This window comes from Pteronotus mesoamericanus, unplaced genomic scaffold (assembly GCF_021234165.1).
Source record: "Pteronotus mesoamericanus isolate MK-2021 breed Mesoamerican mustached bat unplaced genomic scaffold, CSHL_Meso_final contig_33, whole genome shotgun sequence".
Taxonomy (NCBI): domain Eukaryota; kingdom Metazoa; phylum Chordata; class Mammalia; order Chiroptera; family Mormoopidae; genus Pteronotus; species Pteronotus mesoamericanus.
In genome coordinates, this window is record NW_026555135.1 from 12,717,612 (window position 1) to 12,734,279 (window position 16,668).

Consider the following 16,668-nt stretch of genomic DNA (forward strand, 5'->3'; position numbering starts at 1 on the left):
AGTATGTTTTTCTCTTGGTCCCAGTTCACTTGTAGGTTCCATGTGGGTTCGCATGCCTGTTTCCCAAACTATGCGCCCAGCTTCTGCAGCACCCTCTTTACACCCACTCAGGGCTGACCAGGCCCTCTGGGCTCCAGTGGCTGGCAAGGCCCCATTTCCACTCACATGGACCCCCCATTCTGCCGCCATGTTCCTCTCCATCCCTGACCCACCGGAGAATACCAGTGGGGCCTAGACCTGAGTCTGAAACAGCTCCCCATTAATCCAACCCCCAAGTGGTAGGAAGGAGTCCAAGAACTTCCCCATTGTTGGGCAGAACCGCTGATCAATTCTCCCCACCCAGACCCCCCATTCTCCTGTTTCACCCGCCATGAGGTCCCAGAGGTCATACATTCTAGCAAGAGGGAGGTGAGAATGCTTGGATCACTGTAGACAAATACTTTTTGTCTCAATTCGTTGCATTCGCCTTTCATGACCCAGCTCAAATGCCACCTCTTTGGTATGGCTTTCCCCAGTTCCCACAGTCAGAATTCTGATTTCACCAACTGCTTGTCAATTGTGAGCCTGGACAAGTTCCTCTCCTCTGGCCACCTGAAAATCCTCACCTGTAAAATGGAGATACTGTTACCAAACTAACCTTGCAGGACATTTGAAGGCTCCATTATAAGCCAATCGGTGTGGAAACCTAGGTCCCCTCCCATTACCTTCATTTCCAGGCACAGGAGATGGGAAGATACCCAAGTGCGCTGACTACCCTGGTGTCTACACAGCCTATAAAACTAACCCCTGCATCTCCATTTATGGAATTCCTAGGCAACCTTCCAGGACCAGTTCAAATGTCATCTCTTCTGTGAAGGAGTCCTGCTGCCCACCGAGAAATTTTCCTCTTCCTTACACCCCTGTAATTCTTTGTCCCTATTAAATATCCTCTTTCCTTGTAACTTTTATTACATTTAACTTATATTATTATTGCCTGCCTCCTCACTCTGCTGGTAAATTGCTTGAGGCCAAAAACTGTATTTTGTTCTTTGGGGTAACTTGACAGTGTCTACCTGATGCCTACTAGCTGCTCCATAAATGTCCATTAATTCAAATTTAGTCTTGTGTGTACCCTGGATTAGGGAGCGGGCTCTGGGGGCAAATTCTACCTGTATGAACCTATTGCATATGCAGGTTTCTGACCTTGATACTAGTTTGCCTGGAACCAACAACAGAATCCACAGTCTAGTGCTTAGAGTCTGTGGGAGGAGGGCTTCGCACAGCCTGGGAGTGGCAGGTGGGAGTGGGATGGCCTCGCAATTCCACAAGGTCTCAGCTGCAAGCCAGCAGGGGCCGTGTGCCATGCCATAAGGGCTAAAGGACCTCTTTGGGTAACACTGGGTTTTGGGGGAGCCAAATTGTGTCTGTAGTTAAATGTGTTAGTTCATTGCATGTTCAGTGACTCTGTCTTCTTTGGACAGATTTAAAAGTGCATATGCATAATATGACTCTAGGTCTGTCAATCCTTCCTTTTTTCCTTCTATAGTAGTTACTGAAGGAAAACAGACATTTATGTCCTTTATACTTATCCATGATCACATCTTATCCTCAGAATGATTATTTGAGGTAGATGGTATCATTACCTTCATTTCATAAATGTGGAAATTAAAGCTGAGAGGGGATAAGAAACAGCCCAAGGTCAGGAAGATGAGAACTCCCAGCTAGCACAGAATGCTACTTTCCATCTGAGAGGCAATCACTTGCCAAGCACTGGTCTTGAAGACACAAATGTCTTTGACATGTTTCTTGCTCCTTCAAGAAATCAGTGTTCTAGTAGAGGAGACTGATATACAAATAATTAAAAATATAAAATACAAAAAATAAAACTATGGACTAAACGCATGTGTAATTGATTGTGGGGGAGGCTGAGAAGGCAGCGATCAGTTCTGCCTGAGCAGACCTAGGAGGGCTCCACGGAGAAGCTGACTCTTGGGGTGGGCCTTGAAGGATCACTCAGTTTTGATGGGTAGAGAATGAAGACAGGAGAGAGTGCAGGAGTTTGAGGCAGATGGGACCATATGTGCGAAGACATGAACGAGGAGAATACCAGGTGTTCTTGGGTATGGAGAATAGATCAGGGTAGTTGGAACATGGGATTTCCGAGTGCGAGCTGGGCTATGACAGGCTTTGTTTTGTCAAAGTGGCGGACCTGTTTCTTGCAGGCCTAGGGGGCTGCTGATGGCCTTGGAGGAGGGAATGACCTGAGCTGACCTGCACTGTGCAGGGGGGAGGAACTGGAGGTAGTTATGAGTGGGAACTGGGAGGTAAATAGGGTCCTGCATTCTTTAGGTATGTCCGTCAGCTCCCAGAGTTTCTGCCAGTATTGATTTTGGGGATAAGAATAAAAGAATGGGTGTCTCTTTCCTGTTGAAAGAGGCAGGTTGAACACTGGAACTGCTGCAGGGCCCTGGGGCAGCGTCCCTCCTACCATCCCCCTATACAACTACAGAAGCACAGCTGTTCTGAGAGTTGAGCCTGCTTCAACAGCTGGACATCCCATCAGGACAAGGCCTGATACGATGTTCTCTGCCAATGGTAACAGCAGGACCAGGAAAGGATGAGAGCAGGTGTGTGGGGTGCCAGTGATGGGTGTGCAGTGCTCATCCCAAATGTGGGCTTCAGAACTGGAGGACTATTTTTCACAATTAACAAAGGATGTTCTAGATGCATAATTACATGTTTCTCACGTGGTACATAATTTATAAACAGATTTATAAGCTTTCTATAAATGTAAATTACACATCTGTGCAGAGTGCATAGTGTATTTACATATTCTAACACTAACTAAAACAATGTCCCATTATATATAATAAATCCAGGTGGCTCTTGTACCATTAATGCTAGAATTATATATTGATAATTACGAGGCACCTGGCACTGAGGACCTTTGGAAAATCCTCCCACTCCCCATTTTATTTAAACACACACACACACACACACACACACACACACACACACATTCTGAACTCACCATGAAAAAAAAAAGCAATCTCTTTGGAAAATTGCCCCCAAATTCTTTGGCTCTAAAAGAAAATGTTGTGCCAAATTTTTGCCTAAAGAAATGACATTTCAAGTGGAATCTGAGTCAAACCCCAAGGAAGGAATACTGGTTCTTTGAGTCAGCACAAGAATTCAGTCTTTGCTATCCAACACTCCATTATTCATTGGCCCCAATGGCAATAGAGTTGTCAGTACTTTGGAGAGGACCAGAAAAGTAGGGGCAGTGGGGGAGCTGTTAGGTAGATAATGAGAGAAAAAAAATCTGAAATGCCTTTCAGGCCAACTCTGGATAACACACTGGGCATTTATTCTGAGGAGCAGAAGTTCTGCTATCCTCTTGCTAGACACTACCTCAGCTCAAATCTCTGCCTATGGGGTCATTTTCCTGAGCAAAAGCTTAAAATCAAATGTTTCCCTGTTGGGCTGTTGGCCCGATCAGGATGTAGCCTCCAGAGTCCCAATTAACAAGGCCAGCAGAAAGAATTGACTCCCCTCTATGAGACACCGCCTCCCTGAGCCCTGGGCCCCAGACGGCTCACCGGGGCCTTCGGAAGGTCAGGCCGTAGTGCTGACAGGCCAGCCCCACAGTGGGCGTGTACACGATGGGCATGAATTTCTCCACATCTGATGTCAGCACGCGGTAGAAGAGCTTCTCATTCCGATCTTGGAGTGTCATGAGAATGATGTACCTTGGGAAAGGAGACAAGAAGCAAGCTGTTCACATGAGCAGCATATGTGGCCACAGGGGAGGCTACTCATGCAAAGACCCAGGGCTCCCACTCAGACATCTTCACAGGCAGATCACCCATCTCCCTAAGCATGGATCTCATCATCTATGAACTGTGAAGAATAGTACCTGCCTTATGGTGCTTGTTATTATACACAGGTACTTCCTATTCTAAGTATTTTACATGAACTCATTTAAAACTCACAGCAACTTATGAGGTAGGCAGTACAATTCCTGCTATTTGAGAGACAAAGGAGACCAATGCACAGAGAAATGAAATGACTCACCCAAGGTGGCAGACTGCAGAATCTGTGCTCTCAACCACCATGCAAGGTGGTTCTGTTATTATTAATGAATGAAACAGAATAGTAACATTCTGAGGGGGCAGTAGGGTCGAGGGCACACCAGTGCTTCATGCACTGGCCTCTTCTACCACACAAGCGGTGTTCACAAGTAGCTGAATATCAAGTGATCTCAGGGAGTGTGTTCCTTCAAAATCTCTCTCGTTTATTCCCTGAAGCCTGAAATCACTAAGCCAGGAAAAGAGTTTTTCATTTACACCCCTAAAAATGCAAAAATCTCTAGGAGAAAAAACAAAAACCAAAACCTTAGGGCTTGAAATTCACAATGAGGGATAAGTGACCGCTGATATCACAACCTTCCTGGGCCTCAGTTTGGGAGGGAGTATGGAGGCACTTGAGATCCTGGCCTGGAATGAGGTGAGGACGACCCCTGCGTGTGGTTTCAGGGTCCTGGGTTTGAATCCCAGCTCTGCTGTGTGACTTAGGGGACGTCTTGTGACATCTTGGGGCCTCATCGCCTTCTTACCCACCAAAGACACTGGTCCAGAATGAAAGATTGTGTTTTAGAAGGTATTTTTAAGAATGGAGGATTTATGCTTAGAATAGCCAGGATTTCAACTCATTACCAGTATAAGAATTCTTACCCAGTAGCCATTTGTACACATCTCTTCCCAGTTCTGTAGCCAGTGATATCAAGTTGTCAACGTGATATCAGTCATGGTGGGATGATTTACACCGTGAAAATTGGCAAATACTATAAATTGGGGCTTCCCCACTCCCTGTCCCAGGCCCGTTTTTAAACATTTACCAGCACACCACTGCCCTTATCCAAAAGAAGCTGGGAACCTCCTGAGCATTTCCCCAAACACCTGCTGAAATGAGGGACCCCCAGGAAAGAGGGGGTCAGAGTAGTCAACAGAGCATCTGCAGCAAGCCCTCCGGAGCTCCCAGGGTCAGACACATCTCCCACCCCCCGCCTGGCATATCTTCCCGGGTACATAAATGATGTCCATCTGGCTGGAAAGAACTGGGGAGAAAAGGATTTTTGACTTTAATTTTTATAGTTTAATATCTTTAGGTAAGAGGATTTCACTCTGGACCTTAATTCTTCTTTGTAAATTTAACAAAGAAGGAGGTTCAGATTATTCAAAGTTAGGGCACATCTCATGTTGTGAGTTGGATTCATTGCGTACTTTCTGGTTTGCTCTTTGGAGTGACTTGGCTAGACCCAATCTGAGTGGGACAAACAAAGGAAGAGAATACGTGGCCTGTGCTGCAGCATGGCCTTGGAGTTTCTGTGAGTAATATCCACAGAGTTCAGTGTTTCGGGAGGAGGGGGCATTATCCACTACTGCTTAGAAGCGATGGATGGTGTGGAGGGAGCACAGGAAGATGGGTGCAGGGCAACCCTGACAAGCTGCTGAGCTCTGCTGCCAGGGGGGCAGCCACATTCTTAATGATTCAAAGTCTTGGCCATTGAACTCCATAGATACGTAGGGTGAACCCTATCTGCTCCCTATACTTCTGCTGGAGCCCATAGCAAGGTGACATGTTTATTTAATAAGCTCTTATATAGTACCTACTATGTGCCAGGCACTGTTCCAAGCACTTCACAGATACTAATACATTTTACCCTCATAACCTTTTGAGTTAGGTACCACTGACTGCATAGAGGAGGAATGACCCAGAGAGGCTAAATGACTTTCACTATTAAGAGGTAGAGTGAAGCCCCGGCTGGTGTGGCTCAGTGGATTGAGCACTGGCCTGCAAACTGAAAGGTCACCAGTTTGATTCTTGGCCAGGGCATATGCCTGAATTGTAGGCCAGATGTCCAGCTAGAGGCGAAAGGCAACCAATCGATGTTTCTCTCGCACATCGATTTTTTTTTTCATTCCCTCTCTTTCTCCCTCCCTTTCCCTCACTCTAAAAATAAATAAATATAATTAAAAAAGAGAGATATAATGATGATTTGAATTCATTCTATTTCTAGAGTCTAGTCTTATATCCACTAAGGTCTGAAGTCTCTTAGCTGTGGTATAGCAGAGATGTTAAAAGCACAGACTTTAGAGCCAATTACCTGCCTGTTACCTGTGTTCAATTCCTGGCTTTGCCATGTGACCTGTAGCTCACCTCCTTCTTTAGTAAAGCTGACCCTGTCATTCCCATTTGGCTCTTCATGTCTCTGTCCCCACTGGGGAGAAACCAAGAGGGGAGGCAGGATTATTAACTGCTTGCCTTTATATAAGCCTCCAATATATGATATATCAGGTCCTTCCCAAGGCGTCCATGCCCATTCTCTCTCTCTGCACCATGCTCCCCTTGTTCCAGGAACCTGGGCCAAGTGCCACCTCCTTAACACAACTCTCCCTACATCGTCACTTCGTCCCCTGAGTGAAATGCCATATGTGAACCCAGTGATGTCAACAAAAGTCCTATTGGTGTTCTGGGGCTGACTCAGGTCCCACCATTTCCCAGAGGCCCCCCCAGATTCCAATGATTAAAAGTCAGTTTCTCTTCCCAGTCCTCCCAGAACATGCTGACTGCCTCAATCATAGCAGGCCGTCCCTCAGGGAGACCGTCACCCCTTTGGAAGGCAGGGCTGGGTTCGGGATTACTTGGAAAGGCTCTCAGCCTTTACTGGCTGGAGAGCATACAAAATACACTCTGTGGACCACAGGAAACAGTTGAGCCCAGGGCTCAGGCAGAGAGAGTAGCCTTTAGACACTGACTTGTCCAGGTCAGTCTGCTGCAGCTCGTAGTATCGCATGACCCGGAGGAGCTGGATGTCCTGGCTCAGGAAGCAGGGGGGGATTAGGCCATGGATCCCAAGCTGTATCCTTTCTTCAAGTGTAAAGGCCATCCCCTGGGGAGAGCAGGAAAGAAACACACACACATGAATGGATATGCAGGAAACCAAGGAGCAGAACACAGTCCATTCACGGTGACATCCAAAAGTCACTGTGACTCAACAGGAAGGGGCCTGGACTCAAACCCCACCACTGCCCTTTAAGTAGCCGGGCAGCGAGGCCAGTTACTTTGACTCTTCTGAGCTTCAGCTTCCTCCTGGAAAAATGGGGAAAACACCTACACTGTTAGGTTTTTGGCTTGTTTATATTTTTGCTGTTTTAAATATATTTTATTTGTTTTTGAACACTGAACATTTATAGAAAAATTGATAAGATAGTATGGAGAGTTGCCCTAGATTCCTAGATTAATATTTACATAAGTATGGTACATTCATTAGAGTTAATGAACCAATAGTGATACATTATTATTAAGTAAAGTGCATGGTTTATCCAGATTACCTTGGTTTTTACCTAATGTCCTTTTTTTCGTTCCAAGATCCTATCCAGGATCCCACATTACATTTAGTCATCATGTCTCCTTAGGCCTTCCTCGGCTCTGGCAGTTTCTCAGACTTTTCTTGTTTTTGACGACCTTGGGAGTTATACCCCTTAGTAGAATTTGTCTGATGGTTTTTTTTTCATGATTCGACTGGGGATATGTGTGTGGGGTTTTCTTTTTTCCCAGAGGAAGACCACAGAGATAAAGTGCCATTTCCACAATGTTAGATTAAAGTAGATACTATCAACTTGATCACTTGGCTGAATTAGTGCTTGCAAGGTTTCTCTAATGTCAAGGTACTCCTTTTTTTGGAATTCTTCTGCATGGGAGATTGGATGAGTGGCCCCCACTCATTTATTTATTCAATCATTTATTTATATCATGGGCACTTATTTTATATTTTGGGTTATAATCCAATAGTGCTTTATTTATTTTGTTGCTTAAATGGTTTCATCCAATTGGTCATTGGGAACTCTCTCAGTTGGCTCCTGTGTCCTGTACTCCCATAATTTTTTTCCCCGTTCCTTTCATTTCTTTTTTTCTCCCCTCCTTCCTTCCCTTCTTTCTTCCTGCTACTAAAGATGCTCCAGGCTCTTCTTATGTGTTGCCTGTCCCAGTCCTAGAATCAGTCATTATTTTTCAAAAAGGCCTGATTTGGTTTTTGGAGCATGGTGTTAGAAACCAAGATCTGGGCTCTACATATTACTTGTGCTTCTTACTACTGAGGTTTCATTGTTCCTAGTCCCTCTCAGCTGACAGCAAGAAAATAAATCTATATTAAGCTAAACAAGTCTCTAACTCTAATCCATTACCACATGAATCATTCTGGCCTCATCACATTGCTAATCTGTAAATTCTCATGCTAACAGTGACAAACTTAGTTCCCATTATCTGCTATCCATTTACTTGAGTATTCCAGTATACACATATAGCAGTATCAAAATTTTTAACCTGTACCACAATGGGAAACAACTTTATCAACTAGAGGACCTTGCATATGTACAGTTCCTTTTGTCTTTAGTCCTACAAACTCTTCTCATTTTTTAAAGTTGCTCAGGCAAGCACTGTTGGGAAACACCCCATCTGGTTTCAGGGACTGTAGCCCTGCTGACAGGCGAGAGGGCCCCGAGGCTGGAAATAATCAAGGAGGCCTTGGGAAAACAGTCCACTGAGGAGATGAAACCTGTCCTCCTGGCAGGGACACAGCTCCTGCCTCCCTCGCATCACCCTGCTTGGCCCTGTGATGGTCAGTGATCCATGATGGGTAAGTTTTTCTCATGCAAAGAAAACGATCTAAGACAGACGCGGCCAGTATGTGCAGCAGACAAGGACTTGGGGGACACAGAGACAGGGCAAGATGGGCCACACCCCTTGGCTCAGCTTGGACATGCCCGGAGTCCTCATTCTATCTGAAAGGAGTCTCCTTACATCTTGGCGGCTCTGCCCCTCCTGCCTGGCTCAGGCTTGAAGCAATACCAAAGGCAGGTACAGCCCTAAACTGGATCAGGCGGTTCCCTGGGGAAAGTCAGACCTAGAAGTTCCTCTAAGCGTGCTTGTTCTTCCTTCAAAAGCGATGATAACTAGCTCCTACTGGGAAGGAGATTTACATTATTCATAGACTCTGACCTGAGGCAAATCTCTTGCGCTCCTCCAATTGTTATATATGATCTCTATTCATTTTCTGTAAACATAGTCTTTTGACATTGATTGATGAGCTTTGCATCCGTACCCCTGTGCCTATGGTTCTTAATAAAAGCCTTGGACATGGGGGCCCAGGGCCTTTTCCACTAGAGGGAAGAGCCATGGCCCCTCTCCTGGCAAACAGAGACGTGTTTGCGACGACTCGTGCTTATTCCCTCCATCTGTGACAACCCCGGGACGGGCTCTGCAGGATTCAGAGCCCTGCTCCCTCCTCAGCTGGCCCTGGACAGTAACCCTCAGATCCAGGGGCCCTGTGCTCCACCGTGGTGCTCCCCACAACGCATCACTCCCTGGGACAAAGCATTTTTCCTTTCACCTCCTTCACTGAGGTTGTATCATACATTTGTCATACAGTTAGATTCTCTTGTCACAGTATGCATTCTATTAAATGATTTTTAAAAGTCTGGATACATTGGGGTCCATTCTTTGTTCTGTAAAGTTCTATGAGGGTTATTTTAAAATCCTCGCCCAAGGATATATTTATTGATTTTAGAGATGGTGGCGGGGGAGGGAAAGAGACATCAATGTGAGAGAGAAATATTGACTGGTGCCTCCCATGACACCCCGACTGGGGATTGAACCCACAACCTAGGTATGTACACTGATTGGGAATCGAACCAGCAACCTTTTAGTATACAGGAAGATGCTCCAACCAACTGAGCCACCTGGCCAGGGCTCTATGAATTTTGACAAATGCATTATACCATGTATCCCTCATTACAGGACTATACAAAAAAGCTTTACTGCTTTAAAAATTCCATGTGCTTTACCTATCCAACACTCCTTCCTCTCCTGGAACCTCTGGCAACAAATGAGGTTTTTGTTTTTTGTTTGTTTGTTTTCCTTACTGTCTCTATAGTTTTGCATTTTCCAGAATGCCATACTATTGGAATAATATAGACTAGCTTCTTTCATTTGGCAATAGATTATAAGACGAAGAGTAGTCTCTTCAAGAGACGGTGCTGGGACAACTGGATTTCCACAGGTAAAAAAATAAAGTCAGACCTTGAATCACATCAAATAAAAAAATTAACTTAAAATTAATCAGTGGCCTAACTATAAGGGCTAAAATCATAAAACTCTTAGAAGGTAACATCAGGGTAAATCTTCATGACTTTGGATTTGGCAAAGGATTCTTAGAAAAGACACCAAAAGAACCAGCTATAGTACAAAAGAAATATTAGATAAATTGATTTTATCTAAAAAATTTTGTACATAAAAGGACACTGTCAAGAAAGTGAAAAAACCACATACAGAAAAGGAGAAAATATTTGGAAATCATATATTTGATAAGGGTTTAATATCCAGAAACTATAAATAATTGCTACAACTCAACACAAGAAGAAAAAACAAACCAGTTAAAAAACAGGCAATGACTCAAATAGACACTTCTCCGAAGAAGATATACAAATGGCCAATAGCACATGAAAAAATGCTCAGCATCATTAGTCACTAGGGAGGTGCAAATCAAAACTACAACGAGATACATTTCACACCCACTAGGATGGCTGTAATTGAAAAAAACCTCAGCAAATAACAAGTGTTGGTGATGATGTGGAAGAATTGAAACCCTTGTACATTGATGGTAGGGATGTGAAGTGTTACAGCCTCTATGTAAAGATATCTTAGTGGTTCCTCAAAAAGCTAAATAGAGACTTACCATATGACCCCAGCAATTCTACTCCTAGGCATACACCCAAAGGAATGGAAAGCAAGGACTTGAAGAGATACTTGGATGCCACTGTTCATTGCAACATAATTCACAACAGCCAAAAGGTAGAATCAGCTCAGGTGTCCACCAACATATGAATGGATAAAGAAAACACATGAAAACATATGTACAAATGAATAAAAAATTTATTCAAACATAGAAAAAGGAATGAGTTCTGATACGTGCTATCACACAGATGAACCCTGAAAAATTATGCTAAATGAAATAAACCAGATATGCAAGATGAAATATTGTATGATTCAAATTACATAAACATAACTAGAATAGGCAAATTCATACAGACAGAAAATAGATTAGGGATTACTAAAGTCTGGGGGTGGGAGGATTGGTGAGTTATTGCTTAATGGCTTCAGTTTTCTGTTTGGGACGATGAAAAAGTTTTGGAGATGGATGGTGGCGATGGTTGCACAACACTGTGAATGTGCTTAATGCCACTTAATTGTATATGTGAAATGGAAAACTTTGTTATATGTACTTTACCACAACCTAAAAAAATTAATAATGTATTTAACACTGAAAATCACTGCATTACCCACTTTAAATGGGTGAATTGTGTGGTATGTAACTTAGAGCTCAATAAAACTATCTTGAAAGATTCTTTGCATGTTTTGAATACAAGTCCTCTATCGGACACGTGCAGGTAAATATTTCTCTGAGTATGTGGCTTGTCTTTTTATTCTCTCACCAGTGTCTTTCACAGGATAGCATTTTCTGGTTTGGGCACTGGCAGGAGAGACAGGAAATAAATAGGATGTCATGGAATCTGCTTCCCAGCCCGGATAAGTCATTCTGGGACGGCGTCAGCTGGCAGCAGTTGCGGGAACTGTCCTCATAAGGGACACTGTGAGACATGGGGAAACAAGCTGCCCCACCTTTATCCCAAAATGATAAGATGCAACACATGGTGAAAAGAGAGTCCTTTTCTGTGTAGAACTCAGGGCAGCTCTGCCGAAGTGAGGGCTGGCCTGGTGCTGCCTCAGCTTCTTCAGCTCTTTCATGAAGGGCCCTGGCAATGGAGGTGATGCCAAGCCCCTGAGTGGCTTCATGGGTGTGGACATCAACAAGGAAGGGACCACAGCCCTCATGGGGGGGCTGAGAACAGTTTGTAACCAACCAACCAATGAACTAACTAGCTAAATTAGCACTGTTAGTATGACCTCCATTGTATTCAAGGCTGATGATACTTGAGGCAACTCTGGTTAATGAGCCCCAAATAATTTGAGGTTCTCCTAGAAGTGAAGAAGGGTCTGTGGGTCATAAGCGAGGCCTAAATTATGCTGATGGGACTCTAGCTTCCCTCAGAATCCCTTGGGGAGGGGGAACTTGAAAAGGGAGGGGGCATGAGAATACCCCTCATTCTTCCACCAGCTGAAAACTATCTCATCTATAATTATTACATGCTCTTTTACAGGGAGTTAAATAATGACAAGGAGATCAAGCCCGTATACTGATCACCCCCACCATTGCTATGGTAGAGCCATTGCTATGGTCAGCTCTGTGGAAGGGAGTCTGATGAGTAACTCATTTTACTCTCCTTTCCTTAAACCCAGACCGTGGGAGGTTTTACACCCTCCACCTTACAGGTGAAAAGGCTAGGCAATAGAGTTTAGGTAATGCTTCTGAAATTGCAAAGCTATTCCCCATATTTTATTGTTTCTTAAATCAGGATGCTAGTTATTTAATAATTAACAGGTAGATTTGGTGTGCTTTTTTTTCCCCCGGAGGTAAGTTGCAGAACCAGGGTTTGATCACGGGCTGCATTCCTGCCCCCGCAGTACGCACCCTACCAGACCTTGGTGAGGTGGGCCTCAGGAAGTGTGAGTTGGGATGGGGTATGGTGAGGAAGGAGTGGGAAGAAAAGAAAGGCAGAGAAAAAAAAGTGAATAAAAGTTAGACTCCTTGGCTACTCCCAATTTCCTCTTTGTTTCTTAATTCGGGAGTTCTCTAAAACTACAAACACCGGGCTCCTCTGGCGTTTTTGTAAAGTAATAATGATAACTCAGCTTAAGAAAATCCCAAAGAATTGTTCCTCTTCTCAGAAGGACTGCTGGAACTGTAAGAAAGATCTGTCATCCAAAGACATGCCCTACTCTGTTTGGAAGTCTGACTCGCAGAGACTTCTCAAAGTGCTCTCCACACTTACAGGTCCAGCCTTTTTCTCCACCAAAGCCCCAAATCACCAGTTCCTAAGGTCCCTGAGTGGGCCACCAGCTTTGCAGGCACGGTGCAACAAAGTCTCTGATCCTGTTGCAGGAAGCCAACTCGCTCTGGAGGCTGGGCCCTGTCACCTGACACCACTAGGCAGGCGACTGTTCACTGGCTTGGTAAAGACTGTGATGTGTCTCCTTGGCCCTGGGGCTCCCGGGGAGGCCCAGGAATTTAATAATGACATCATCTTTGTTAATGACCACTGTGGCTTTTAATAGGAGCCCACTTCTCTCTACAATGCTAAGTGTTTCTCTTGGCCTACTGCCATCAACTTCTTTTGTATTTGAGGAAAAAGTATGAGCATTTAGCAACTGGTAATTTCAGGGATTTTAAAAAAATACTGCAATACTAGAAGCTTATTTTCTTCCTGAAGCTAATGTTAAGGCTACTTCAGATGTACATGTTTGTAAAACAACACAGGCACTGTAGCTGTACCATGGTCTCCAAAACAGGACCGGCACAGGAAGACTCACTAGGGGGGAAGGGGAAAGTATTAGAACTCACATTTCTCTACAAAAGAAAAAAAACTTTGCTAATTGACACTCTGGTCAATTAAGGTTCTTGGTCTGTATGTCAAAAAGTCATAATTCCCATAAGTATCCTCGAAGTTCTAAGGTAAAAGTAAGGTCTGTACAACATGCAGGAATTGGTAGTGGGGCCCTTATCCATTCTTACCATATTGAGACATTAGAGTCTCTGTGGGCCTGGTTAAATGGTTATGGATTATATTATCTACTTTTTAATTTTTAATTTTTTAAATTTATTTTTAATTTACATATAGTTGGTATACGATCTTATATGGGTCACATTAGTTTCAGGTGTGTAATATGGCGATTCAACATTTTTATATTGTACCTTACAATGTAATCACCACACTAATTCTTGTAATCATCTGTCACCACATAAACATATCACAATATTATGGACTATATTCCCCTCTCTCTCTTCACCAGTCCCCCACCACCTCCCTTCTGGTAATAATCCCTTCTATCAAAAAACAAAACAAAAACAAAAGCATTCATTCAGAAAGATATATGTACCCCCTGTGGTTATTGCAGCATTACTTACAATAGCCAAGATATGTAAGCAACCTAGGTATTCATTGAAAGATGAATGAAGATGTGGTACATATATACAATAGAATATTATGCAACAATTAAAAAAAGAATGAAATCTTGCTGTTTGCAACAACATGGATGGATCTAGAGGTTACTATGCTAAGTGAACCAAGTCAGGCAGAGAAAGACAATATGGTTTCACTTATGTGTGGAATCTAAAAACAAACAAAACCAAACCAGACTCCTATATTACTAGTTTTAACAAAGATCTCAAAATAGGACAAGTGGCTTTTGATAAGTGGCCAGTTCTCTTAGTTATATTTCAATCTCGTACCCTAGTGGTATTCAGAGCACACCAATAGGGACTTACCAGTTATAACTCTTTCGGAAATGTTTTACCTGTTACAGAACCATTGTTCTGACCACTCCCCCTGCCAAATGTCCCTCTCAACCAGCTCTGACTTCTCCAAGGGAACCTCTGGACCTCCCAGAGACCCAACAACCAATGGGTTAATGTCTGGCAAAGTGGGTGACCTCAAGATTCTCCTTTTGCATAAAGGGCTGGGACTGTTTCAACTGTTTCAGTGCTGTGCTGGTGTTAATCTTTTAACTGTCACCCCTGACTTCATCTATTTCATTGCCTTCCCTGAGTGACCATCTCTGGCCCAGCCACTGAACTCTACTGGGGCTGAGCATTGCCCAAGGTCCCAGGACAAATCTTACTGACATCAGAGAGAAGATACTTGAATAGATCCCACCATCAAAAGGCCAGGCTCAGAGGCAGCAAGTCCACCTGTCCCAGCCTCCTGCTGTTCAGAGACCCAGGTTTCCTAGCGCCCTGTTTCTTACAACTGAGCTTTGCTGAGGGGAAGTCTCCCAATCCTGCCTGATAGTCTGCCTGATGCCTCTGGATCCAGAACCCTGCTGTACATATGACAATATCTGCTCATTCATTCACAAGTATTTATGAGTTCCCACTGTGTGCCAGGCCTACTATGTTAGGCACCAGAGAGTCCCTGAAAGGAATAGGTGCTGGTCACTACCTTTATGAGTCGACTAGACAATGTATGTGGATTAACATAAAAAGGTGATCCTGGGCCTCTGCCTTAGGCAAGCCACTTCTCCAACCTACAAAATGGAGTGCCTATTTCACACATTGTGGGAGTAAAAGAAATAATGCATGTGAAATGCTCGGCACAGGTACCGGCACATAGGAAGTACTCAGCGAACATCAGCTGTTCTCCTTATTACTATTACTGTTTTGTTCATGGGGCAAGGAGGCACAAGAGAGCTCACTAGCAGACGTTGGAGATAAGCCCTGACTGGTTGTCAGGAGCCAGTCTGGCAGAGGGGGCGGGAGGAACAGGGTGAAGGGACATCACCACGTCAAGTGTAACTGCTTGTCTGAGGCTGTGCAAGCTCCTGCCTCTGCGGTGCCCGGCATTCCCCGCACGCCCCACCCAACTCACTCTTCTGGCCGCCATGTTTGACTCACATCAATACACCTACCCACCACGCTCTGAGCACTTCTTCCGCCATCTTCCAGGCCACAGTCAAGGCCCCCTCCTCCAAAACACACCCTTTCACACAGTGTCTTAAAATTTAGCACATGAAACGTATCTTCTGTTTGATTTCTTGAGCATTAATTACTAGGTGGTAAAGTCAGGGTAGTGGGAAGCACTCTGAAGCTGCAAACACAGGGTTGTAGCACAATAATATTAACATCAATAATAATGGCAACATTATCTTTTAATGAGCACCCCTTGGGCCAGGCCAGCCACTGAGACAGGCACTTTATACTTGCCATCTCTAATCCTCCCAGCAACCCGGAGTTAATCTTCCTGTGATTATTACCTATCTTTTAGTGGACTAGGAAACTGAGGCCAGAGGGTTAAGACGTGTGCCCAAGGCCACAGCAAATTGATGGAAGAACCAGTAGAGCCCAGGTCCATAGGCTTCCAAAATTCCTACTCTTTCCTCTGAGCTAATCAATTGTTCCTGAGGGTTAATGTATTAAACAGGTTGCTGACTGAATTGTCTTTTATTTGATTAGAGATAAAGTTATTCTGCTTCTCCAAATAGAACCTTAATGGTTCAGCCACTGTTGAGTGATCCTCTGTATTAGTGCCAGATCAGCCAGCCCATCTGCAAACAGGTGTGTTTTCACCTCTGCAATTGTGCACATGGTCCATGACACACAGGTAGCCATGCTTCCTCTGACTAACATTGTTACTGGAAGGATTAACAGACACACACGTTAAGTAAAGGTTTTCTGTTCCACCACCGTTACGTCATGCTCTGAGCTGACTGTCTATGCTGTAAGCAGCTCCCTTCATCAATCAGCTGCAACAACAGAGAGCAGCCATAGCTGGGACCGAGCTGGGGGCAGTCAGCTCTGAAACTGCACAATTAAAGCTGATTAGCTGTTAGAGGACTGGAAGGCATTTCCTGCTCCTTTTACATAGTACTTCACGAGTCTGGGATTTTTATAAGTTAGGGTGATGTGGACTCTGGTTGGAGACAGGAAGTGCTGCTGTTCTTTCACTGAACCCCAGG

The 16,668-nt window shown here is 44.2% G+C and overlaps 1 protein-coding gene across 2 annotated transcripts in view; it reads right to left on the reverse strand.

Annotated features, from left to right (window-relative positions):
* The window catches only part of ME3 (malic enzyme 3), a 189,012-nt gene that overhangs the window by 94,048 nt on the left and 78,296 nt on the right, over nt 1–16,668 (reverse strand). For both annotated transcript variants that reach the window (XM_054576389.1, XM_054576388.1), the window contains exons 2-3: nt 6,798–6,931; nt 3,579–3,728 (exon numbers count right to left, since the gene is read on the reverse strand). In XM_054576389.1, the coding sequence (XP_054432364.1) occupies nt 3,579–3,728; nt 6,798–6,931 (284 nt within the window). The remainder of the gene's footprint in view (nt 1–3,578; nt 3,729–6,797; nt 6,932–16,668) is intronic.